The following is a 24,619-nucleotide window of genomic DNA, read 5'->3' on the forward strand; positions in this document are numbered from 1 at the left end:
GCATTACATTCACAATTGACTAAAGCAATTAAAGTGCATTCGTCTTCAAATCAACCAGATATTATATTAAGGCAAAGCGAAGAACAACAGTGTGCCGATTTACAATAACCACAATTAAGATGAAATTAGACGGCACTGAAAAACACAAACACCGGCTTCCGAAACTCAGAGACCGTGCAACACATTCATTAAACTCTCAGATGCCACAACATACATAAATATCTGGTTATTTTAAAGATACATATATACATATACAATACATTACTTTAGTCATTATAGAGCAGCTTTAGTAAGAAACGGGCAATGCAACTTCAATCAGCATGAAATAATGCATTTGACAGTAGTTTGTAGTGTCGATTGCATTGCATTGCATCATAACAGCACTCGACGACTCCTCGCAGTGGCACTTTACATGTATATGACCAAACACACACACACACAATAAACACTGGTCCCTGATTTCAGCTTCCGAACTTCATTTTTACCGTTCTAGAACACTAAATAAATAGAGATATTCGTTAGCAGCATCCTCGCTCACATTCACAGAATGAGATGGCCTCCACACCGCAAGGCTCAAAGCCTCGAGATTCACAGCTTCATCTTGACTGCACGCCTAACGTCGTCTTGATGTGCTCGTACACCACGTAGCTGACAATAAACACTGGTCCCTGATTTCAGCTTCCGAACTTCATTTTTACTGTTCTAGAACACTAAATAAATAGAGATATTCGTTAGCAGCATCCTCGCTCACATTCACAGAATGAGATGGCCTCCACACCGCAAGGCTCAAAGCCTCGAGATTCACAGCCTCATCTTGACTGCACGCCTAACGTCGTCTTGATGTGCTCGTACACCACGTAGCTGATGCTGACGGCCGGGATGACCTTCAGGAAGTTTGGCGTCAGGCCCCGATAGAGACCCGTGGGGCCCTCGGTCTTCATGATCTGCTTGAAGAGTCCTGTCATTGAGACCTGAGACGCGCCTTCAACCGCAGCTGCAGAAATAAAAAACAATATTCAGTAAATGCACCATAAACCGGGGCTGCTTGATTATAGCAAAACCATAATTATTTTGGTCAATATCAAGAACATGATTTTTCATCAACTTTGGAAAAGTCGTGCATTAATTGAACTTTAAAAAAAAAGTTTTTTTTTTTACAGTGGATTTTCTTGAACTTTAAATACAATTAAACCAATAAATTAAAACGCATTTAATTAAATATATAATTAAAATATGCATTAAAAAATAGAAAATAAAGTGTATTAAATCATATAAATAAAATGGATATTAAATATATGTTAAATTACACATGCATTAATAAATGTATTAAATATAATATAAATAAACATGTATAAGCTGCATTAATATCAAAAAGTATATTAAATAAAATGCCAAAAAATGTATTAAATATAAATATAATAGTGTATTAATATACAAGGAATTAAATAAAATGTATGTTAAATATGATATAAATATGAAATAAATGTTATATTAATATATATTTTATTCTTTTATTTAAATAAAATACATACATTAAATATATAAATAAAATGTATTAAATAGAATATATTAAATAAGATTATTTACAGCTATTATAAAGCATGAAACTCACCTTGCGCCTGCATGCGTGTTCGTACGAGAGCTAGCGGGTAGCTTGCGAGTTGGCCGCACGTGCTGGAAACCGTACCACAGGCTAGCAGCACAAACACACCCGGATCCGCATTCTCCGTCCCATAGCGCTGGAGCCAAGTGTTCTTTAACGTCTATCAAGAGCAAAAGAGGAAATAAAATGAGCTCTTTCTGCTGGTGAGTGACAGCAGCAGCGATTGCTTTAGTTTGTGTTCCTCTGCTCACCTCATAGACGGCCAGGTCGATGCCAGCATACGGGATGATGCCCAGCATGTTGGGGATGTAGCCTTTGTAGAACGCAGAAACCCCCTCGCCCTTCAGGATGTGTTTGGCGCAGTCCGAGATGCCCTTGTACTGGCCCGTCTTTCTCAGCGCCAGACGGGTTTTCAGAACCTGAACAGAAGAGCATTGAGAGGTTTGATTTTTAACATCAGGCCAGCTTCATTTCCATGGCAAAAACCCATGTCTGAGATACCAATGGAAATAGCAACCAAATAAAATCTTTAAGACCTATTTTCCCCAGTTTAAGATTGTTCGAACACTAAAATGGTGTAAAACGCACCTCCATGGGGTAGATGGCGCTCTGGGCGATGACTCCGGCCAGGGAACCTGCTAGGAAGCGCTCGGTGATCCCCAGAGTTTCCCGACTGCTTCCCATCAGCCGTTTGATCTGACAAAGAAGAAACGTGACTGATTTACTCAACGGCACTTATACACACACACACACATGTGATCAGCTAAGAACAGAAATGGAAAACCTGGTTTTCCACATTCAATTTGACTATACAACAATAATAATAAATAATAATGTGAATATTTTTTATAATCTATAAAAAGTAAATATTACAATTGCAATGATACTGTATTATAGCAATAATAAAGAGTATAATAATAAAAATAAAAAAACAGTAAATTGCTAATATTTATTTCACGTTCCTTGCCATCCTATCAGTTTTAGTTTACATTTTGAATTAGATTTTATTTGTTTGCATTTCTAAATAATATTTTTAGTTATGATTTTGTAGTAAAAACATCTATTTTTATTTTTTAATAGGTTTTGTTTTAGCTTTTTTTTTTTTTTTTTAAATGGGTTTATTCTTTTAGGTTTTATTAAGTTTTAGTTTATTTAATTTGAAATTATTGTAGCATTTCAACTTTGCTATGCTTTGACAGCTAGTTTTTTTTTTTTATATTTTATTTCAATTATTCAGTTTTCAGTTATGTATTTTATTTTAAGTAATAAATATTTTTGTATGGTTTTAGTTGACCATAATAAACTGGTTTCTTTGTTTTCAAACATTGACTATAAAGCTTAATTTTGTAATTGCATTGAACACGCTGCAATTTTTCTTCATTACGCTTCTCGTATCCCTGACAAAACAAGCACATCTGGTCTCTGGTCTCTTACCTGCTCATAAGCCATGAATTTGAGGGCCGTCTCGGGCGCGATTTTGATGACGTTGATGCCGTTGCCCCTCCATAACGAACGTATCCCTCCTTCCTTGATCATCTGGGTGAGACCACTCATGATACACATGTTGTTTCCATGAGATCCATGCACCTAAAGCAGAAGAACCAACAATATAGGCTTATCAGAACAGTGGGTCAATATGAACAGATGATATCATACTTTCATGTTATTAAATTAAAACTAGAGCAAAGTTGAAGACTTCAGAAAAATGTAGGTGAAAGGTTTTGGCCCAAATCACTGAACTACCAAAGTCCGTTTGAATAACAGCTGACGTAAACATGACAGATCTTCACTATCGCTCGACCGTGACAACGTCAAACGCTATCTCGTATCTGACCAATCAGAGCACAGCACAGAGGGTGTGCTTGACTCCTCGCTTTCTGATTGGTCAACTGACTGGACTGTATAACTATTCACAGAGTCCAGATCGTTTCACTGGAACATACATTTATGATAATGATGACCTCCTATTATGACTCTTGGGTAACAAAACCAATTGTTCAGATTTAACCCCAGCAGCTGGTTATGAAACCAGTTCGGACTTCGTTATAAAACAAGAAAAAAAGATAGCTTTATTATTTTAATATAGCAAAAAAACACAAGCTGTAACACTAATGTAGTTCTATTCACCCTGCAGTGACTATGGTGTTTTGCAGGTAATTCGAAGGTGTGTGCATCGCTGTACCTGCATGAGGACTTTAAGACGGTCGAGCGGAGCAGTGCAGGTTCGGGAAACCGCTCCAGCTCCTCCACCAGCGACCAGATGTCTCCACCACATCCCCGTCATGTGCTCCTCTGAGGTAAACTCATCTGGGACCATCATGTTCTCTCCCACATCGAAGATCTGCAAACAAACAGATCACCGACATGGTTAAAGACAACTGACAATAAACACAGGACATAATTATCCAATATAAAGATATCGGTCAAGCACGGTTTTCAGTCAACGACAGCTACACTCTAAAAAAAATGATTTTCAGAGTTATAAAACATACTCCAATAATCTCTTTTTGTACAAGAAATACCATTTCAGTCTTTCAGTCTAATTTCACCTTTAACTGAATAAAAAAAAAAAAAAACAATGAACTAGTTTATTATAATTTGTGAAATTTACGAGTGAAAATAAAAATGCTAAATTAAATTTTTTTTTAATTAAGTTGTAAATAATATTGGAGTATGTTTTACAAAAAATAAAAAAAATAAAAAATTATATATATATATATATATATATATATATATGTATGTGTTACTTGCCTTTTCTTTGTAATTATTTGTGAAACTAACAATTTCTGAATGAAAATCATTTTAAAAGTGTAGAAAAGGAAGTACAAAATAAAAATATTATTGGAGTGTTCTACAAGAAGATACTATTTCAGTCTAATTTGACATTTAATTCAATGTGTTATTTGCCATGTCACTGGAATTAGTGAAAATATTTCTAAATTGTAAGTTGTAAATAAAACAAACTGCAGTACATTTGACCAAAAACTAAATTATTTCCATCTTTCTTCTTCAAAATTTCACTTTTACTTCAGTGTTACTTGCCATTTGTAATAATTTGTGAAATTTACTAGCAATTTCTGGGTCTAAATTTCTACACCAGATTTTTTTATTTTTTTTGCCGTGTAGTATTTCGCATAAGTGCAGCTGTTAACTGCAAGAGAACTAAAGTGCAACGGCCTTGGCAGCAACAGCGTGTGCGTCAGAGTCGTCTGACCCGACCAGTGACGCTGCCAAAAACCTGGAACTAGTCTGTGTGTTTTTTAGGGCACCATTGTGCCATTTCATCCAAAAAAATCCATTGTGAACTCTACAAACTCGTGCACATTGCATCAGATTTCCAAGTGCGTCTCGCTGCGCGCTGAACTCTGCCTCGTGAGAACAAAGGCTGCAGTCCGGTTTAAACCGGAGTTCAATAAGAATCTAAAGTAGGTCATTGATCTTGAACTGCACAAAGTCTCAAAATCATCTAATTGCGAGTGTCAACAAGAATTGTTGCATAAGGTGTTGCACTGGAGGGACAGTTAGTCCTGGTTTAATTTGAATGCTCTGACATTTGATTTGCATTTTTAATGGATGGATTTATGCACAAACTCTGGCGGCTGTATTAATAGAAGGAAACTCTGGAGACAGACTAGTTAAGATTTAGTAGCTGCAAGGCTATACCTATTAAATTGGACCCCGTCCTAGATCACGGTGTTCCAGTGGGACTGGAGATATTTTAGGCAGTCATGTTAAGACTGTCAACAACCATATACGGAGTAGTTTGTGTTTTTCAGCAATAGTACTGTGCACCCTTAATTTACAGAGAAAAGAAGGTCCGGAAGGTACAGAAAAATCTCCATACAAGTTCTTTGTGCATTTTTCTTTTTTTCTACTTGTTACTTTGCACTTTTTGTTAGAAAATGTTTATTTACTATTTATTCAGGCATCTAATATTTTGATACTTAATTTCCATGATCTAAATATTCTTAAAAATGTAAAGTTTGTTGTCATTTGGAAGTGTGTAGGCCTTCTTGCATTATTATGCGGTTACATTATGATTATATATTCAGTGGCATAAAATGGTCTTTAAAATGACAATAATAATCGCTTATCGCAATTATTTCTGGCGCAATATATCGCACAACTAAACGTTGTTATCGTGACAGGCCTAAGTAGAATTCAAATAAATAATGCAATAATAAAAAAATACTTAAATGAATAAAAGCAATAAAACGTAATTAACCGATAAGGCTTTTCATGGAGTGTGTCAGTCAAACAGTGACAATTAGAATAAATGACAGCAGTTTTAAGACTTAAATGCCCCACCAGAAAACATCATTGCCGCATTCAAACAATATTTCACCTTTGAAGGACTCTCTCCGCTTGCTGGAGGGAAATATGGACGCCAAGATCTCGCAGTGAGTTCACAATGTCACTGGCGTTCACGTGACCTGATGTGGAACAAATAATCAAAATGTCAGCTATTTTAAAAATCACCAAGTCGCAAATGCGCAAGCATTGCATTAAGGTATAATACCAGCAATCTTTCTATCCAGGCTTTTAAAGACGAGCTTCAGGTCTTTCTCGTGGTCTTGGAGGTAGTGAACAAACTCTTCAAAGTCCAGCTGTCCATTATGCTCCTTCTCTTCAGTTTTCATGGTTTTCTGTGAGGAGAAAAGAAAGATGCAAGAAAACGTGTGAGAGAATATCCAATGCATTGCATCTGTAAACGAATGCACAATCAGTAAAAGTGAACGTGTGAATGCCAACACCTGGCAAACTAGAACAGACCGAATGAGAGCGTCTTATTACACGAGAAACCGTGCAGATCAGATAATAAAGCCACGTTCAGACAACATTATTAACCACCGACACTGATAGGAACATTGACTCATAAGACTTGCATTGTAATTACTGAATGCATTCACTTAAATACATGCTTATGAGATTATAGTCATATATAGACTCTCATCCAGATGATTGCAGCAGCTCAGACAGTCATAATAATCAATAAACATTCAAACGTGTCAATTCCAATAGCATGTACTGTCTCAGTGAAACTGCACCGCTAGGGGCGCCATACAGCCTTCAGTTCAAGGACAGCGACATACAAGTATAATGCACGAGTTACAGTAGCATGGTACTGATGTGATTAAACAATAGTACACATTACTGACGCACTCCAAGTAGTCGACAGCGATAAAAATGCACGCTTTTATGTTTAGTTGTGGGCAACTCCATATATGGGCATCTGAACGGAAGCGCGCGAGCGCTGGAAAGAGGAACGGCCACCGGAAACGTCACGTTTGAAAAATGTGGTAAACTACTTTTTAGTTTGTTCGGTTTAACGACTTCACAACACAATGAAAGATATATAGATCTGTATACATTGTCTTACCTTCCTCCACTTTCGATACGTAGAGAATTCCTGCGAAGGTAGAAGCACACTGAGGGACTTCAGCGACTTCAGCTCGGACGGTAATCCGTTCGATTCAAAGTACTCCACCTCGACCTGATCTGAATTATGGACGGGCACATAAAGGCACAGGCACAGCATCTTGAAAATAAGACAAGTCTTCGACAATAAATAAATAAATAAGAGGAGAACACTCTCGCTTGCCGGCGGTTAAACGCTGAAATGCCGGTAAAGCGCCTGATCACGTCGAGAAAAGTCCTTAGACACGCCCTGAGTGAAGGTCGGCGCACTCTGATTGGTCAGCGCGTTTTACGCATTTGAACGCCGTTCTTGACGTCAGAGGCTAATCGTCCAATCAGGGGTGAAATCCATTGCGTTCGTATGTAAATAAGACCCGCCTCTTCCACTACACTCGGCTGCACTAGAACAGACATGTGACATGCTGTGAGCTTTCCCAATGAGTGACTCACAGAATTTCACACTTTCTCAAGTGAAACTCCTCAGAACACAGAGAAACCGGGACAGACCTGCAGCAACATGTTCTATACTGGAAACAAAAAATACAGAATTATTTAAAAAAAAGTTATTGGCCTACCTAAAGCTAGTTAGCATGCCTCAAGCCAAAACAGGGTTCTTAGTTAACCAAAATGAACTAAAACCAAAGGTCATAAACCTTTTTTGTACTTGAAATAATATATATATATATAAACTTACTTTATTTCAGCTAGTTTCCAAGGCACCATGTCATATTTTCATTTAGTTTAAATATATGTATTAAAATAATACGACTCAAATTTAAATAAATATAAATAAAACAAACAAAAAATATATATTTAGGCTAACTCAAATTTAAAATGAACATGCAAAATATAAAAACGAACTCGAAATATTAATAGAAATATAACGGCATGATAGTAAAACAACACATTTTGAATTGTTTTCCATTTGCTGAAAAACGTACGAGTTTAAACTTATTTTGTGCAATTGCACCTGACTTTTCTGAGTGCAGCTATAATCTCTTATGGTAATTTACTTAAAAGTGAACAAAAAGAGTCTATGGGGTTGCATACGAAATGATAATAGGCTGTAAAATGCCAAAATCTAATAAAATGACAACAATAACTACACTGACTTTCATGAGACATCTTCACTATTGTGCTTTAATATGTGTATTTATATGTTTATTGTGATTATGAGAATTAACCCCAATGCATATGGAAAACTTTTCTGTGACTTGTCTTTAAATAGGGTAAATATTTTAAATAACACTGAAGCCTGAAGCCTAAATATTACTATTTGGAGGTAAAAAAAACCAGCAGGTCAGTGTGCGGTACTTTCTTGGTTAGCGGCAGCAATTAACGTTAGGCCCAAATATAAACGGCGACGCTGAACTTTGTAGGGCATAATCCTGCAGCAATATTACGTCAGAGTCTGAAGGATAAGCGTCCGTGCCAAGACTAACTCCAGAGAGATTTATATGGTATCTGTGCAGAGGGGGACACCAACCGACTGACCATCTGTAACCTGAATACAGGACATGATTCGCACGCAGCGAGGGAAAAGCCCGGTATACGGAGAGGACTGGTGTTTAGACCTTTTCATATACCAGAATTATTAAAGGAATAGTTCATCCAACAATGAATGTCTGATGAAAATGTGCTCACCCTCAGGCTATATCGGATGTAGATGAATTAGTTTTAGTTTTTTTTTGTCAAAAACAGATTTGGAGAAATGTAGCATTGCATCAGTGTCTCAGCAATGGATGCTCTGCAGTGAATGGGTGCCGTCAGAATGAGAGCTGAAAAAAGATCACAAGTATTCCACAGCACTCCAGTCCATCTTGAGAAGACAAAAGCTGCATGTTTGTAAGAAACAAATCCATTATTAAGGCATTTTTAACTAAGCAACCCGAACTAAAATATGAGTCCGTAATAATGCTTCCTTCGGTGAAAACGTCCCGCCACATATTTGTTTAGAGCTGTTTTCTCTTGTAAATGGTGCTTGATCTGTGCAGATTTCTCTCCTGATTCAGACCAGAGGACTTTGGGAAGCATCATTATGGATTATGGACTTATATTTCGATCAGAAGCAATGGTTTGAACGTCTTAATGATGGATTTGTTTCTTATAAACACATAGCTTTTCATTTCTCAAGACGTTAACTGATGGACTGGAGTGGTGTGGATTATTGTGATGTTTTTATCAGCTGTTTGGACTCTCTTTCTGACGGCACCCATTCACTGCTGAGCATCCATTGGTGAGACACTGATGCAATGCTACATTTCTCCAAATCTGATGAAGAAACAAACTCATTTATATCTTGGATGACCTGAACATAAGTAAATTTTCAGTAAATTTAAAGGAATTCAGAGAAATGTATGTTATCTTTCATTCGTCAATACAAATTATGTATATGTATATTTGCACTGTCAGAAGAGTACAGTGTCATATGATGAAGTAATTAGTGATCTTCAGTGTGAGTATTACAGTTCCTCTACTCCCAAACCAAAATAGGACATTTCTTATGCATCAGCAGCTTTGTAACACAATCCAGTGCAGCTGGAGAGAAGCAGTGCACTCATGTACTGTATGCAACATGGCCTTATGATTGAATTTGACTCCAGTGCTCTCTAAAAACTAATTTTAGCCGAGTCACACATTAGTGATCACTAAACACATGGAAGGGGAGAGACGCAGGCTTTGGGAGTCAGTATAGAGCTCTGATTTCATCCAGCAGGGCTGTTCGGTGCAGAGAAAGACAACTCTGTGTGAAATCTGTGATATTTCATTAATTCAAGACCTTTAGTGCATGCATGAAACAGCAAAAAAAGTTTGCCACATTTTCAGTGTCTCAGATGTCTCTGGAGCTTTCTTCTTCTTACACTAAAACAATTTGGTGTGATTTAGTAGCTATTTTTCACTCAGAAATTGCTAGTAAATTTCACAAATAATTACAAAGAAATGACAAGTAACACACTGAATTAAAAGTAGAAGTAGAAAAACTATTTTCTTGTAAATTTAAAATATTTTTTATTTTTCATTTTCTTAATTGGTGTGTTCAGTAAAGTACTGAGAAATTATACTTAAATAAGGACACAATGTCTAAGTTGTGCTTGAGTAAAATTAAAAAGTGTCCACATTTAATTATACTAATAAAATTATATATATGATTTTATGTTGTGGTGACTGTTATTTTAGTACCGGTTTATTTCAGTCCACTGCTAATATTTCTATGAAGCCTTTATCAAAGACAACCCCGTTTTATAAGATTTATAGTTTACATGAACTTCAAAGCTCTGGTTATGACCTGTTCATTTTTGAAGGTTATAAGTTTGCACACTTCAACAATAGCTTCTTAGAAATGCCACGGGTCAAATCTTTACTCTCAAGAGCACATATTTGCACAAGCTTGACAATGCTGGAAACATCCTGTCAGTGTACTTAAGACTATTTTTAGTAGGTTTTGTCGTGGCAATAGTCTGAGTCGTACTGTAGATACTTGTTTCAGTCGGATATGAGGGCTGTTGTTTTTATTATGTGCCACTTTTGGTTTCCTTGCCTTCCATATAAATATAGTCCAGAAACCTTACTGTTTATCGGTCGAATGAAAGGACAGTATCTGCGTCATAATTCACCTATAAATCTGGATGCATTGGACAGATAATTGTTACTTTTGCACTTTAAACAAGAAAGCTTCTGTTCAAAACCTACATGTGAATGTGAAACTGCTTGTTTGCTTTCTTCACTATTAAAGAAGGGGGATACATTAATAATGAATGCACATTAGAATTCCAGTCAAAATGTATTTCTTCTGAAAGCTGTTCACTGTTTTACAATGCTCTGTATCCATGTTTTGAATACCATAATTATATTTTGCATTTCTTAATTGTAGAGATTTATAATATAATATAATATAATATAATATATATTTTATGTGACTATATCATTCACACACACACACACACACACACATACACACACACACACACGCACACTAGTCAACATTTGAAGTGGATCAAAACCTTTCATCAAAGTTGTCCTAAAATGCGTTCATGTCTTAGGACAACTTTGATGAACTTTTTTGATCCACTTCAAATGTTGACTACTTTAGATTTTATAACAAAGATATAAAAATACAACTATATACATATATACAGTGGTGTGAAAAGGTTTTTGCCCCCTTCCTGTTTTTGTAATTTTTTGCATATTTGTCACACTTAAAAGATTCAGATCATCAAACAAATGTTAATATTACACAAAGATAATGCAAGTAAATACAAAATGCAGTTTTTAAATGATGCTTTAATTTAAGGGAAAAAAGCTGTCCAAACCTACGTGGCCCTACGTGAAAAATGAATTGCCCCTCCTGTTAAATCATGAAAGAACTGCAATTAAGCACATTATTTTAGAAAGCTGAGTTAAATTTCACTAGCCACACCCAGGCCTGATTACTGCCAGACCTGTTGAATCAAGAAATCACTTAAATAGAAGCTGTCTGACAAAGTGAAGCATGCTTAAAGAGCAACACATCATGCCGTGATCTAAAGAAATTCAAGAACAGATGAGAATCAAAACAGTTGACATGTATCAGTCTGGAAAGGATTATAAAGCCATTTCTAAGGCTTTGGGACTCCAGCGAACCCCGGTCAGAGCCATTATCCACAAATTGAGAAAACTTGGAGCAATGGTGAACCTTCCCAGGATTTGCCGGCCAACCAAAATTACTCAAAAATAAAAACAACAGGAAGGGGGCAAAAACCTTTTCACACCACTGTATAACTATGATAACTTGATGTTAACAGTGCTACTGATACTTTCTGCTCCACTCTTACATCTTGTTTAGACATTGTCTGCCCCTTGTCTTCCAGGCCAGCTCGTACCACCTCTTCTGCCCCTTGGCTATCTGATGTTCTCCGTGAGTATCGTTCTAAGCTCAGAGCTGCAGAAAGAGTATGGCGCAAATCACAAAATCCTACTGACCTTAATGTATATCGATCACTCCTGTCTTCCTTCTCTGCTAATGTCTCCACTGCTAAAAGGACATACTATCATAATAAAATTTAAATTTTGTATAACTCTCGCATGCTCTTTAAAACATTTTCCTCCCTCCTTTGTCCTCCTCCTCCCCCTCCTTCATCAACTCTAACAGCTGACGACTTTGCCACGTTCTTCATTAATAAAATTAAAACCATCAGTGCACAATTTTCCACACCACAATCTGTCAAGCACATCTTACTAGCAAACATACACTCATTCACATCCTTCTCTTCACTCTTTCTAATCATCCTACTACTTGTCCGCATGATCCAATTCCATCTCATCTCCTTCAAGCCATTTCTCCTGCAGTTGTAGCTGCACTCACTCACATCGTTAACACATTTAGACAGGCTTGTATAACCCCACTACTTAAGAAACCCACCCTTAACCCATCTCTTTTAGAGAACTATAGACCTGTTTCCCTTCTTCCTTTCATTGCAAAAACACTTGAACGAGTTGTGTTCAACCAAGTCTCTACCTTTCTCACACAGAACAAACCTTCTCGACAGAAACCCAGTCTGGTTTCAGAAGTGGACATTCGACCGAGACTGCCTTGCTCTCAGTTCTTGAAGCCCTAAGACTTGCAAGAGCAGATTCCAAATCTTCTATACTTATCTTGCTGGAACTGTCCACTGCTTTTAACATGGTTAACCACCAGAACTGCTTGTGGTTTCAACAAACCCATCGTTTCATCACAATTTCACCATCCAGTTAGGCACATCAACCATAACTCCTTCAAAAACAGCTAGAAACCTTGGCGTTGTGATTGATGATCAGCTGACTTTCTCAGACCACATTGCTAAAACTGCCCGGTCAATAAATGAACTTTTCCACGACATTCTAATTTATTGAGATGCACCTGTATGTGTCCTCTAGAAGCGTGCGTTCTGCAAGTGAACGTCTCTTTATTGTGCCAACAGACTTTTACATTAACTGTTCCCTCCTGGTGGAATGACCCGCCCAACTCAATCCGAGCAGCCGAGTCCTTAGCCATCTTCAGGAATCAGCTAAAACACATCTCTTCCATCTTTATTTGACCCTCTAACTCTAGCACTCTCTATTCTAATTCTATTCTTTATATTTAAAAAAAACTTGCCCCTTTTAGACTTGCACTCTATTTATTTACTATCTGCTTGTTTTCTTAAAAAAAAGATAACACTTGCTTCTCTAATCTTTTTGCATTCTATCTATTTGTTTTCTTTTTATTTATTACACACTTATAATTCTGACTTTCTGACTTCTTCTGATAAACAAAAGCAAAAAAGGCCTCTAACACTAGCTTGCTCTATTCTTTTTCTATTCTATCTGTTTATTAAGCTAACTGAGACTTGTTATAGCACTTGCATATCATTGCTCTTTTGTTGGTTTTGATTGCTTCCATTGTCTTCATTTGTAAGTCGCTTTGGATAAAAGCAGCTGCTAAATGTCTAAATGCAATGTAAATATATATGTATATATATCTTTGTCATTAAACAGCTCCCTCCTGTGGTTGGGAATAAGTCATAATTCTAGCCACATGTATGGTGTGGTAATATCTGATAACTGATAACAGTTTCCACCAATAAAAAAGAAAGCTTGTCACCAACAATGGCAAATCTAAGCCAATGGGATTCGTAAGAGCAGACGAATGGGCGGGACTTCAGCTATTTGCGTCCACAAACGTTGTTGCTGGAAGAGAAGTCGATTCAAGAAGCCATTACGCTGCGCAATTGTGTCAGGACAAAAACGTACTATTTGTACGTATTCTACGCAATTTTATATTGACCCCCCCCCACACTCCCCCCAAGTCCAAATAAATACGTTATGGCATCTCAAGCCAAAAAGAGAAAAACGAATTTCTCCGAAAGGGAGGTGGAGATCATCGTGGAGGAGATGGAGAAGCAAAAGCACATTTTGGTGAATCATTATAACGCGGGCGTCACGCACATCGCCAAGAACAGCGCGTGGGTGGAGATCCTGAAGCGCGTGAATGCCGTGAGCACCTGCCAGCGAGAGCTCGCGGAGGTCAAGAAGAAATGGTCCGATCTGAAGACGGAGGTGCGGCGCAAAGTGGCGCAGGCGCGGGCGGCCATGGAGGGCACGGGTGACTGCAGCAGCGTGCCGGTCATCCTGAGCTCCATGCAGCAGCGCATCTGCAATCTGCTCGGAGAAGCGACCATCATCAGCCTCCCTGCGGCGGAGATCTCGGTGCCCATCAGCTCCGCAGCCAGCGCCGCGTTAACGCAAAGTAAGACGCTGGCGTTACTGCTGCGTAAACTTCACGTGCGTAAACTCCCGCAACTCACTTAGGCACGCCGGAGCCAGGGTTTGAAAATGAGTGAGGTCTGGGGTTTGGTTCAGAATTGTGTTATAGTAATAACCCCTACAAATACAACTCATTATATATACTAACACTTTAAAAGAAACAGGGATGAAATTATATTTCATCAACATAAATTTTTTTGGAGGGATGAAATTATACTATATTTATTGCATCAATCATTTTTACTATTAGGTTAGGGGTGGATAATTGTATTAGTTGTTTATTGATCATGCAACAGTACTGTTGTAGTTTTTATTAATAGCCATTGCTATTTAGATGATAACTTTGCCTAGTGCTCTTATGAAGGTTTTGTGCATGATTTGTGAAAATTGTACTACTATACTGAATGACATAATATAGACTTCTTCATTGCTATAGTATTTCATTCTGTAACCTAGCTACTTGTTCTACAGATCTGTGTACTAGTGTTAAATGCTACTGTTTTTGATAGCGTTGATATCGTTTCTGAGATATAATATATTATATGTGTATGCGTTTCCCTTAACTGAATGTGCTTTCCTGTCAGTAATAATCTGTCCATGGGCTTTTTTGGATTACTGTCAGTTCAAGCGCCGGCGATGCAGTGTTGCCAGATATTCCTATATTTTCAAATCTTTAGCAAATTTGATAAGATAAAGATATCGCTGGCCCTAAACTGCAGCATCCCTCTTTATTAACATTCTAAAGTGTCAAATTAAAGGGTTAGTTCACCCAGAAATGAAGATTCTGTCATTAATTACTCACCCTCGTGTCGTTCCAAACCCGTAAGACCTTCGTTCATCTTCAGAACACACATTAAGATATTTTTGATAAAATCCGAGAGCTCGCTGACCCTCCATAGACAGCAACGCAACTGAAATGTTGCAGGTCCAGAAACGTATGGGCATCGGTGGTTCAACCGTAATTTTACGAAGCTACGAGAACACTTTTTTGTGCACAAGCAAAGAAAACAATAATAACATAATTTATTCAACAATTCTTCTCCCCGAGTTACCGTCTTCCGCCATTTTGGAGAGTATCCACTGAACGTAAAAAACGTTGATTACGTTCAGTGAAAGCGCGCGCATGCTGACTCTTGTTTTGATTTTAATGTTTGTATCCCCCAGGATACGTCGCCTCGTTGGAGGTATAAATTCACTAAAAACAGAACACTTGTTTATCAACGCTAACATGGATTTAGTTCCTGAACGCTTTGGAATACAGACCAAAGGTTGGTCTCTTTTTAAAGAAGACACAAAATATTGAAATATTTTATAAAAATATGTTGCACTCTAAAAGTTCTATAAAATCAAAGCCATATGTCTAACCAAGTTATGTTCCAAATTTGAAGTTGATATCACCAAAATTGTGGTTCCTGTAAGTTTTTGGCACTATACCAAAATAACCACTTACACCCAAACTCCATTGAATTTTTTGCTGCAGGTTTCTGTCACAATATCACTTCTATTACAAAAAAATCACCAAATATGGAACCTTGACTGTCAGACTTTTCCAATGATATGTGTTTTGTCAAGATTACAAAAAGATTAGATTTTCAAAAACACAAGCCACAAAATCTCAGAGTCTATATATGTTTTTATATCTTTATTTATACCCCTAAAAGAGCGACGTATCTCCTGAAATACAAACATTTAGAGACCGATTACAAAATTTTTAGTAACAAAGTAACCTCATCTAAATATTCACAACAAACACTCTTTCAAAATGAAACCAAGAAATAAAACCTCAGTACATTAAGACGCATTCATTAACAAAACTGAACATTTTTGTTCCATTTTACTGAAATGTTATGTTTAAATATGCAAACGATACGTTATCTAGTTTAATATGCATTAATTTGCATCATTTTCCAGAGCTCTGAACATTGGATTAAACCAGGTTCAAAATGTGTGTTTTATTTGTTGACATATTAGAAGTAAGGATTTTTTACAGAGGTAATTTTGGGTTTCTCTTTTTATCACTAATAAATCAGAAACACTAATAAATCTGTTTTTTTTAAAGACATAAAATGTTATATAAATCAGGTGACTGACATATGAACAAACCCATTTGTAAAAACCTTCATAATAAACTAAAGTTTATATTTTGCAATTCTGATCTTTTTTCTCAGAATTTCAAGAACAAAGTCCAAATTATAGATATAATCTCAGAATTGTGAGATATAAACTTACAATTTGAGAAAAAGTGTCCAAATTATGAGAAAATTGTAAGAAACAAAGTCCAAATTGTAAAACAAAAACCCAGGATTGTGAGAAAAAGTCAAAAATTGTAAGATATAAGCTCAAAATTGTGAGAGAAAAGTCCAAATTGTGCAATAAAACTCCAAATTGTGAGAAAATGTCCAAATTGCAGGATATAAACTTAAAATTGTGAGGAAAAAAAAGTCAAAATTATGGAACAAAAACCTAGAATTGCTAAAAATTCTAAACTGTAGGATATATACACAAAATTGTGAGAAAAAGTCCAAATTGTAGGATATAAACTTAAAATTGTGAGGGAAAAAAGTCAAAATTCTGAGATTGAGATATAACCACAGAATTGTGAAGGGAACATTTTCAAATTGTGAGCTATAAAATCTAAATATGCAAATAAAAAACACAAAACTGCAAGAAAAACTTGCTAAATATAACTTATATTTTGAGTTTTAAAAATTGAAATAAAAATGCGATTCTCTCTTCATAGGCATTCAGCCAGCAGCCGCAGCTGCGTGTGAGATAAAAACTCTTGAAGGTACGATTTAAGCTTGACTTATGATCTTCATCTAAGCCTATTTTCTGTTTATAAAAGCACAGTAGTGACCCTGGACCACGAAACCAGTCATAAGGGTTAATTTTTTAAAATTGAGATGTATACATCATCTGAAAGCTGAATAAATAATCTTTCCATTGATGTATGGTTTGTTAGGATAGGACAATATCTGGCCGAGATACAACTATTTGAAAATCTGGAATCTGAGGGTGCAAAAAAATCTAAATATTGAGAAAATCATCTTTAAAATTGTCCAAATGAAATTCTTAGCAATGCATATTACTACTCAAAAATGAAGTTTTTATATATTTACAGTAGGAAATTTACTAAATATCTTCATGGAACATGATCTTTACTTAATATCCTAATGATTTTTGGCATAAAAGAAAAATTGTTAATTGTGACCCACACAATGTATTGTTGGCTATTGCTACAAATATACCCCAGCGACTCAACACTGCTTCTGTGCTCCAGGGTCACCAGTGTTCAGAAGATTACTTTGGAAATGTAATAGGTTACAGATTACAAGTTACCCTAACTAAAATGTAATAAATTGTGTAACTATTTCAATTACTTTATTAATGTAACTGATTACATTTGAAACACTGGCATCTAACCATGCCTTGGAGAAAAAAACTGTTAATCTTAAAAAACAAAGCACATACATATCTTTAAGAGAAATTCGGTGTGGAGCATGCCCCCGATCCATGCACTGTTCTCACCTTTTTTCCCCCCTTACCTGTTTGCATCTCTGAATTTAGTTACATGTTACTTCCCAAACTGAGGGTCACATATGTGTGCGGGTCAAAGACGAAAAAGGGTTTAAACATAAAAACAATAAGTGTAATACTGCTTTAAATTGTTGTTGTTTTTGTTTTTCTGAGCAAAAAAATAAATATACATTCTTCCCTGATTGACAGAAGAGAGCCACTAAAATGTTATTCAGTGTAACAATCTTGTCAGGCATATTTATTTACAACAAAAATCAATTTATGACACATCAAAAGACTAATTACTTTCACCCCAAATACTAATTAGTTGTTATTTTACATTTTTAAAATTTGCGTCTATCCTAGGTTTTTGCCCGTTTGTCAGTAAATTTTTTTTACTCATTTAAAACACAATCAAATTTAATATGCTCCCTTATTCTTTTATATATTTTAATATGTGCACGTGTTGTTTGAATTTTGACATAAATGTTGTGTTACACTGAATGACAACGTAACATTATTTCGACATTTTATTCTCCAAAAATGATTTGACACCTTAAAAGTAGACACTTCTCTTACATTTAATGTAGGGCTGCACAATTAATCGAATTTCTAATCGCGATTACAATTACGGATGCCACAATTACACAATCGTTCAAAGCAGCAATTAATCGTTCAAAGTCCACTTACAGTATGTTATTCTGTGTGCTTAAGATGCTTTTTTTTCTTTCTACATGTTATTTTAAGGGTTTTTCCATTGTTTTAATTTTAGTTTTAGTATAACATTATAATACTATTCAAATTTTTACTTTTTTTATCATTTAAAGAAGAAACAGTTCAGTTCGAGTGTTTTCAGCTTGTTTATTTTCATATAAAAATACGGCATGCAGTTGCATCAAACAATGGTATAGGCTACACATCATTCAATGTAAATTGTGATAATCGTAATTAATAATCGCAATTACAATAATCGACGATTATGATTTTTCAGCCCTAATTCTATGGACATAAAATCACTTTTGGAAATGTCTTTTGATGCGGACATCTTAATGTCTTTGACCCGTGTGTGATTATTCCTGCACAGCCGAGACGACGTACCACTCGCTGGAGGAAGGCATGGTGGAGTACTGCACCACCGAGACGCCGGTGACCGTGACCGCAGAGGCTCCGCTGGAGATGCTGGCGGCGCAGGCCGAGTGCAAACCGCAGGAACTGAAGAGCCGCATCACGCTCAACTCTGCCAAACTGCTGCAGGAGCACCGCGTCACCAACCTGCACGTGCGCGAGATCGCCCAGCACCTGGAGAACCAGAGCGACCTGCTGCAGATGATCCGCCGCTCGCAGGAGGCCCAGGCCTGCGCTCAGGAGAGACAAGCCCAGGCTCTGGAGGGAACGCAGGCCGCCCTGCTCGCCCTCATCCAGATGTTCAGACCCGCTCTGAAGGACTTGAGGAAGTTTCTGCAGAACGCCAACAGCCCACACACTGCGCCGCCGGCTGCCGCAGAGACTGGAGAAGGAGCGGAAAAAAACGTGCGGCCGCAGACAGAAGACGCACAATAGAGACCAGTGTGTGTGTGACGTCTGGTCTAGAATAGACTGTCAATTATTGTACAGCACGGTGCCTCAAAGAGTTTGTGCGTATATGAGTGAATGTGTCAGGGAGACTTTTATGAGCGTTTTAAAGAAGTGGCCAAATATAAATAGCTTTTGACAATTTGAAGTTACTGTAAAGTCTTTTCATTTACATTTGCATTTGGTTGCTTAAAAGTCAAGTTGCAACACATTTAATTTGATTGTTTTGGTGTGCAACTGACGCTAAAACAAACGTGCAAAACCTCAAAACCCAAATCTGGGTCAGAGACCTACAGAAAACACATTTTCTGTGCTCGTCAGCGACTTTGTGGAGGCTTTTGTTTCTTTAGCTTTTGAGAATTTGCCATTTTTATTTAAGTGTGCTGAATAAAGAAACTCTCCACACACGTACAAGTCTTCATTTGTGATGTATTGATGCTCGAGCATGTGCTCAAAAGTCCTGATGTGTGCCACAGGCTTGACTGTAAATATGTCCATTTACATTTGCAATTACTTTTGGGTATATTTGTATTTCATTCGAGTACTAAACAAGCTGATTAACTGTACTCGGATATATTTACAGTTGGAAAAACATACATTTACTATTTCATTTAGGCCTTTCATTTACATCACTAGACACCATGACTTAAATCTTTATGTAGCACAATCTTTATGTAGTATGTCAAGTATTTATTTATCCACTTACAGTATGTTATTCTGTGTGCTTAAGATGCTTTTTTTTCTTTCTACATGTTATTTTAAGGGTTTTTCCATTGTTTTAATTTTAGTTTTAGTATAACATTATAATACTATTCAAATTTTTACTTTTTTTATCATTTAAAGAAGAAACAGTTCAGTTCGAGTGTTTTCAGCTTGTTTATTTTCATATAAAAATACGGCATGCAGTTGCATCAAACAATGGTATAGGCTACACATCATTCAATGTAAATTGTGATAATCGTAATTAATAATCGCAATTACAATAATCGACGATTATGATTTTTCAGCCCTAATTCTATGGACATAAAATCACTTTTGGAAATGTCTTTTGATGCGGACATCTTAATGTCTTTGACCCGTGTGTGATTATTCCTGCACAGCCGAGACGACGTACCACTCGCTGGAGGAAGGCATGGTGGAGTACTGCACCACCGAGACGCCGGTGACCGTGACCGCAGAGGCTCCGCTGGAGATGCTGGCGGCGCAGGCCGAGTGCAAACCGCAGGAACTGAAGAGCCGCATCACGCTCAACTCTGCCAAACTGCTGCAGGAGCACCGCGTCACCAACCTGCACGTGCGCGAGATCGCCCAGCACCTGGAGAACCAGAGCGACCTGCTGCAGATGATCCGCCGCTCGCAGGAGGCCCAGGCCTGCGCTCAGGAGAGACAAGCCCAGGCTCTGGAGGGAACGCAGGCCGCCCTGCTCGCCCTCATCCAGATGTTCAGACCCGCTCTGAAGGACTTGAGGAAGTTTCTGCAGAACGCCAACAGCCCACACACTGCGCCGCCGGCTGCCGCAGAGACTGGAGAAGGAGCGGAAAAAAACGTGCGGCCGCAGACAGAAGACGCACAATAGAGACCAGTGTGTGTGTGACGTCTGGTCTAGAATAGACTGTCAATTATTGTACAGCACGGTGCCTCAAAGAGTTGTGTGTGTGAATGGGATTCAGGGATGCTGTGACTTTTATGAGCGTTTTAAAGAAGATTTGTTTTTTGCTTTTGACAATTAAAGTCGCTTCCATTTGGTTGCTTAAAAGTCAAGTTGCAAACACATTTAATTTCATTTCTGGTGTGCAATTGACCCTAAAACAAACATGCAAAACCCAAATCTGGATCAGAGACCTACAGAAAACTCAATTTTATGAGGAAATCCAGCGGACGGAAGACTTTGTGGAGGCTTTTGTTTCTTTAGCTTTTGAGAATTTGCCATTTTTATTTAAGTGTGCTGAATAAAGAAACTCTCCACACACGTACAAGTCTTCATTTGTGATGTATTGATGCTCGAGCATGTGCTCAAAAGTCCTGATGTGTGCCACAGGCTTGACTGTAAATATGTCCATTTACATTTGCAATTACTTTTGGGTATATTTGTATTTCATTCGAGTACTAAACAAGCTGATTAACTGTACTCGGATATATTTACAGTTGGAAAAACATACATTTACTATTTCATTTAGACCTTTCCACTGATCACCATGGCTTCAATCTTTATGTACTACATCAAGTATTTTTATCAAGTTTTTAGAAAAAAGTCATGGAAATGCAATAATGCATTTTTGCTTTAGCCTCTGGAGCAAATTGAAAAACAGACTTAATATTTCATATAGCAGTTTATTCTACTATAGTTCACTTCCGAGCCATTTTTGTGTGTAATGTACATCTGGTTATTCGTTTAACATTGAGTTTTCAATCCTTGTATTTGAAGCCTGGGTTATTTATTGATTATTATGCATTGAATGTGCTTTTAAAAAGGCAGGACTTTTGGCCAATAATGATTTTACTAAGTAAACGTATCGATATAGTTTATTATAAAGAGCTTCCGGACCCCACAGACTGCTGCTGCTGGAAATGTGTTGAATTTCACTCTTTAAAATATGTACAAACCCTGTTTAAAGAATTTTCAGTTATTATTAGGAGTTTTGATACAGTGTCCCTACCTTAATTAAACAATAAAACATAATTTCCCTTTAATTCTCACAGTCATAGTAGTTTGATACGCAGCTTACATGTAGGTGACTTTTTCAATAGAGGGAGACAAAGTGCGCCATATTTCATCTCCATACTTGTACTTTTGACATGGAGAAATGATCTTTTTTCCTTCATTTCTTGGACATATGTAATTTTGTGTTCACTCTGAAATACTAAAGTATTTTAATATAGACCGATATCAGTGTAATTGTATGTTCAAGTACTTTTAATAATAAAACAGCCAATAAAAATGTTTAATATATAAGTCATTTTTTTAATATATAAGTAAATGATTAAGACTATGTATATACTGCTACGTGTACTACATTAAGTTAACTGAGACTTGTTATAGCACTTGTATATCATTGCTCTTTTGTTGATTTTGATTGCTTCCGTTGTCCTCATTTGTAAGCCGCTTTGGATAAAATAATGTCTGCTAAATGACAATGTAAAATATATAGCAGTCAGAAGTTTTTGAACAGTAAGTTTTTTGCATTTATTTGATCCAAAGTACAGCAAAAACAGCAATATTTTGACTATTTGTTTTCTATGTGAATATATTTTCAAATGTAATTTATTGTTGTGATTTCAAAGCTGAGTTTTTAGCATCATTACTCCAGTCCTTTAGAAATCATTCTAATATTCTGATTTGCTGCTCAAAAAACATTTATTATAATGATGTTGAAAACAGCGGAGTATACATTTTTTTCAGGTTTCTTTGATGAAAGTTCAGAAGAGCAGCATTTATCTGAAATAGAAATATTTTGTAACATTATAAATGTCTTTTGATCAATTTAAAGCATCCTTGCTAAATAAAAGTATTAATTTCTATAATTTCCTTCCAACAACAAAAAAAAATATATATATACTGAGTCCAAGCTTTTGAATGGTATCGTGTATAAAATTACAAAAGCTTTTTTTTTTTCTCAGATAAATGCTGATCTTTGGATATTTCTATTCATCAAAGAATCCTGAAGATTCTGAACTGTTTTAAATATTGATAACAATAATAATAAAAATGTTTCTTGAACGGCAGATCAGCATATTATACTGATTTCTGAAGATCATGCGACGCTGAAGACTGGTGTTATGATGCTGAAAATACAGCTTTGATCACAGAAATAAATTACATTTGAATAGATATTCACATAGAAAACTGTTGTTTTAAATATTAAAAATATTTCACAATATTACTGCTTTTGCTGTATTTTGGATCAAATTAATGCAGGCTTGGTGAGCAGAAGAGACCTCTTTAAAAAACATTAAAAATCTTACTGTTCAAAATCTTTTGAATATATAGCCTATATATTGTATATGTATATATTGTATATATATCAGAATCAGCTTTATTCATCAGGTGTGCACACAAACACACGAGGAATTTGTTGTGTTTTTTTTAAAGGTGCTCCTGGTACATACATGCATGCATATACACACACATCTGACATGATAACAGAAAAAAACATTTAAATAGTAAGACTTAACAATAAATAATAATAATAATAATAATGTGTATGAATATGGAACAGTAGATTTATGTAGATTTGTGCATTATTTTCTCTATTTACAGCTGTATAAATAAAAACAATACAACCTTTATTAAATTTTTATCATTGGCAATATTAAAATAATCACTGACCTGAGATCAGTATGTTTGTGTGTGTGAGAGAGAGAGAGAGAGAGAGAGAGAGCAAAAGGGGCAATGGGTGCCAATCCCTGTAGAGAATCCAAACAAACTGATTCTCTCCTCATCCAAAGATGATCAAACATGACCCCCAGAGAGAGCTTCCACAGCCAGAAGACACCGTTAACAGCGTTCAGTTCAAACATTAGACTTCACTAGAGAATTCAACCTTCTCAAGCTCGAGTTCATGGCGTTTCTCGTCAAGAAGAAGAAGTTTAAGTTTCAGACTCATGTCACTCTGGAGGAGCTGACAGCCGTGCCTTTTGTCAATGGAGTTTTGTTCTGTAAGATCAGACTGCTGGATGGAGGAGATTTCACTGCTTCATCATCCAGGTAAATCACCTCTTCATCATCATCTTCATCATTTAGTTTATTTATGTAATTCTGGATGCTCTCACTCAAAGTGTGCAGTGCTGATAGTGTCAGATACTGTATTCATGCAACATGCTGCTCCAAAGTATTAAAGTTCTGAAAAGTACCAGGGAACTCTTTCTTTTTAATGTAAAACCATGGTACATTAATGTCTGTGCTATAGTAATGCAATCTGATGCCTTGTATTGCTATCACTGTACCACGGTACCACCACCACAGTGCTTTTATAAGCTATATGGTAAAAATAAATAGCAGTACTATGGTTCTTGTCTTAAAATGATGCTACTGCCGTGATACTTGTTGCTCTGCAGCTTTAAAATGAAAAGTTCTTTGCTTTAAATTCAGTAGGACCTTCTTGCGGTGTTTTTTAGTGTATTTGAGATGTTCTATTTTTGAGTCATATTTTGAATTATTCTTTATTTTTATATTTCCTGTTTTCGTTTTAGGTAAAGTTTTGGTATTTTTTTTTTTTTTTTTTTTAAACAAAAAATATATTTTTTTAAGTC

The 24,619-nt window shown here is 36.5% G+C and overlaps 4 protein-coding genes across 5 annotated transcripts in view; 3 read left to right on the forward strand and 1 right to left on the reverse strand.

The window, feature by feature from the left end:
* Positions 1-653: 653 nt before the first annotated feature.
* Positions 654-7,235, reverse strand: LOC107559565 (calcium-binding mitochondrial carrier protein SCaMC-2-A-like). Its single transcript, XM_016243449.1, has 9 exons — positions 6,984-7,235; positions 6,123-6,249; positions 5,948-6,036; positions 3,786-3,956; positions 3,038-3,190; positions 2,192-2,299; positions 1,855-2,022; positions 1,613-1,763; positions 654-994 (listed from the first exon to the last, which is right to left on the reverse strand). Exons 1-9 carry the CDS (start codon positions 7,140-7,142, stop codon positions 810-812), a joined length of 1,311 nt encoding a protein of 436 aa, XP_016098935.1. The 5' UTR covers positions 7,143-7,235; the 3' UTR covers positions 654-809.
* Positions 7,236-13,722: 6,487 nt separating this feature from the next.
* Positions 13,723-19,703, forward strand: LOC107559603 (nuclear apoptosis-inducing factor 1-like). Of its 2 annotated transcripts, XM_016243499.1 has the most exons (3): positions 13,723-14,264; positions 17,022-17,069; positions 18,882-19,703. In XM_016243499.1, exons 1-3 carry the CDS (start codon positions 13,841-13,843, stop codon positions 19,355-19,357), a joined length of 948 nt encoding a protein of 315 aa, XP_016098985.1. In that variant the 5' UTR covers positions 13,723-13,840; the 3' UTR covers positions 19,358-19,703. The 2 variants fall into 2 exon arrangements, with proteins under 2 accessions (XP_016098985.1, XP_016098986.1); XM_016243500.1 differs by lacking the exon at positions 17,022-17,069.
* A 345-nt stretch (positions 19,704-20,048) lies between these two features.
* LOC107559566 (nuclear apoptosis-inducing factor 1-like) lies at positions 20,049-21,334 on the forward strand. Its single transcript, XM_016243450.1, has 2 exons — positions 20,049-20,055; positions 20,470-21,334. Exons 1-2 carry the CDS (start codon positions 20,049-20,051, stop codon positions 20,943-20,945), a joined length of 483 nt encoding a protein of 160 aa, XP_016098936.1. The 3' UTR covers positions 20,946-21,334.
* A 2,481-nt stretch (positions 21,335-23,815) lies between these two features.
* LOC107559585 (protein FAM102A-like) overlaps positions 23,816-24,619 on the forward strand; it is a 17,119-nt gene continuing 16,315 nt past the window's right edge. Inside the window, exon 1 of the mRNA XM_016243468.1 lies at positions 23,816-24,074. Coding sequence (XP_016098954.1) covers positions 23,929-24,074 — 146 coding nt within the window. The 5' untranslated portion in view covers positions 23,816-23,928. The remainder of the gene's footprint in view (positions 24,075-24,619) is intronic.

This window comes from Sinocyclocheilus grahami, unplaced genomic scaffold (genome assembly GCF_001515645.1).
Source record: "Sinocyclocheilus grahami isolate Dianchi unplaced genomic scaffold, SAMN03320097.WGS_v1.1 scaffold692.1, whole genome shotgun sequence".
Lineage (NCBI taxonomy): Eukaryota > Metazoa > Chordata > Actinopteri > Cypriniformes > Cyprinidae > Sinocyclocheilus > Sinocyclocheilus grahami.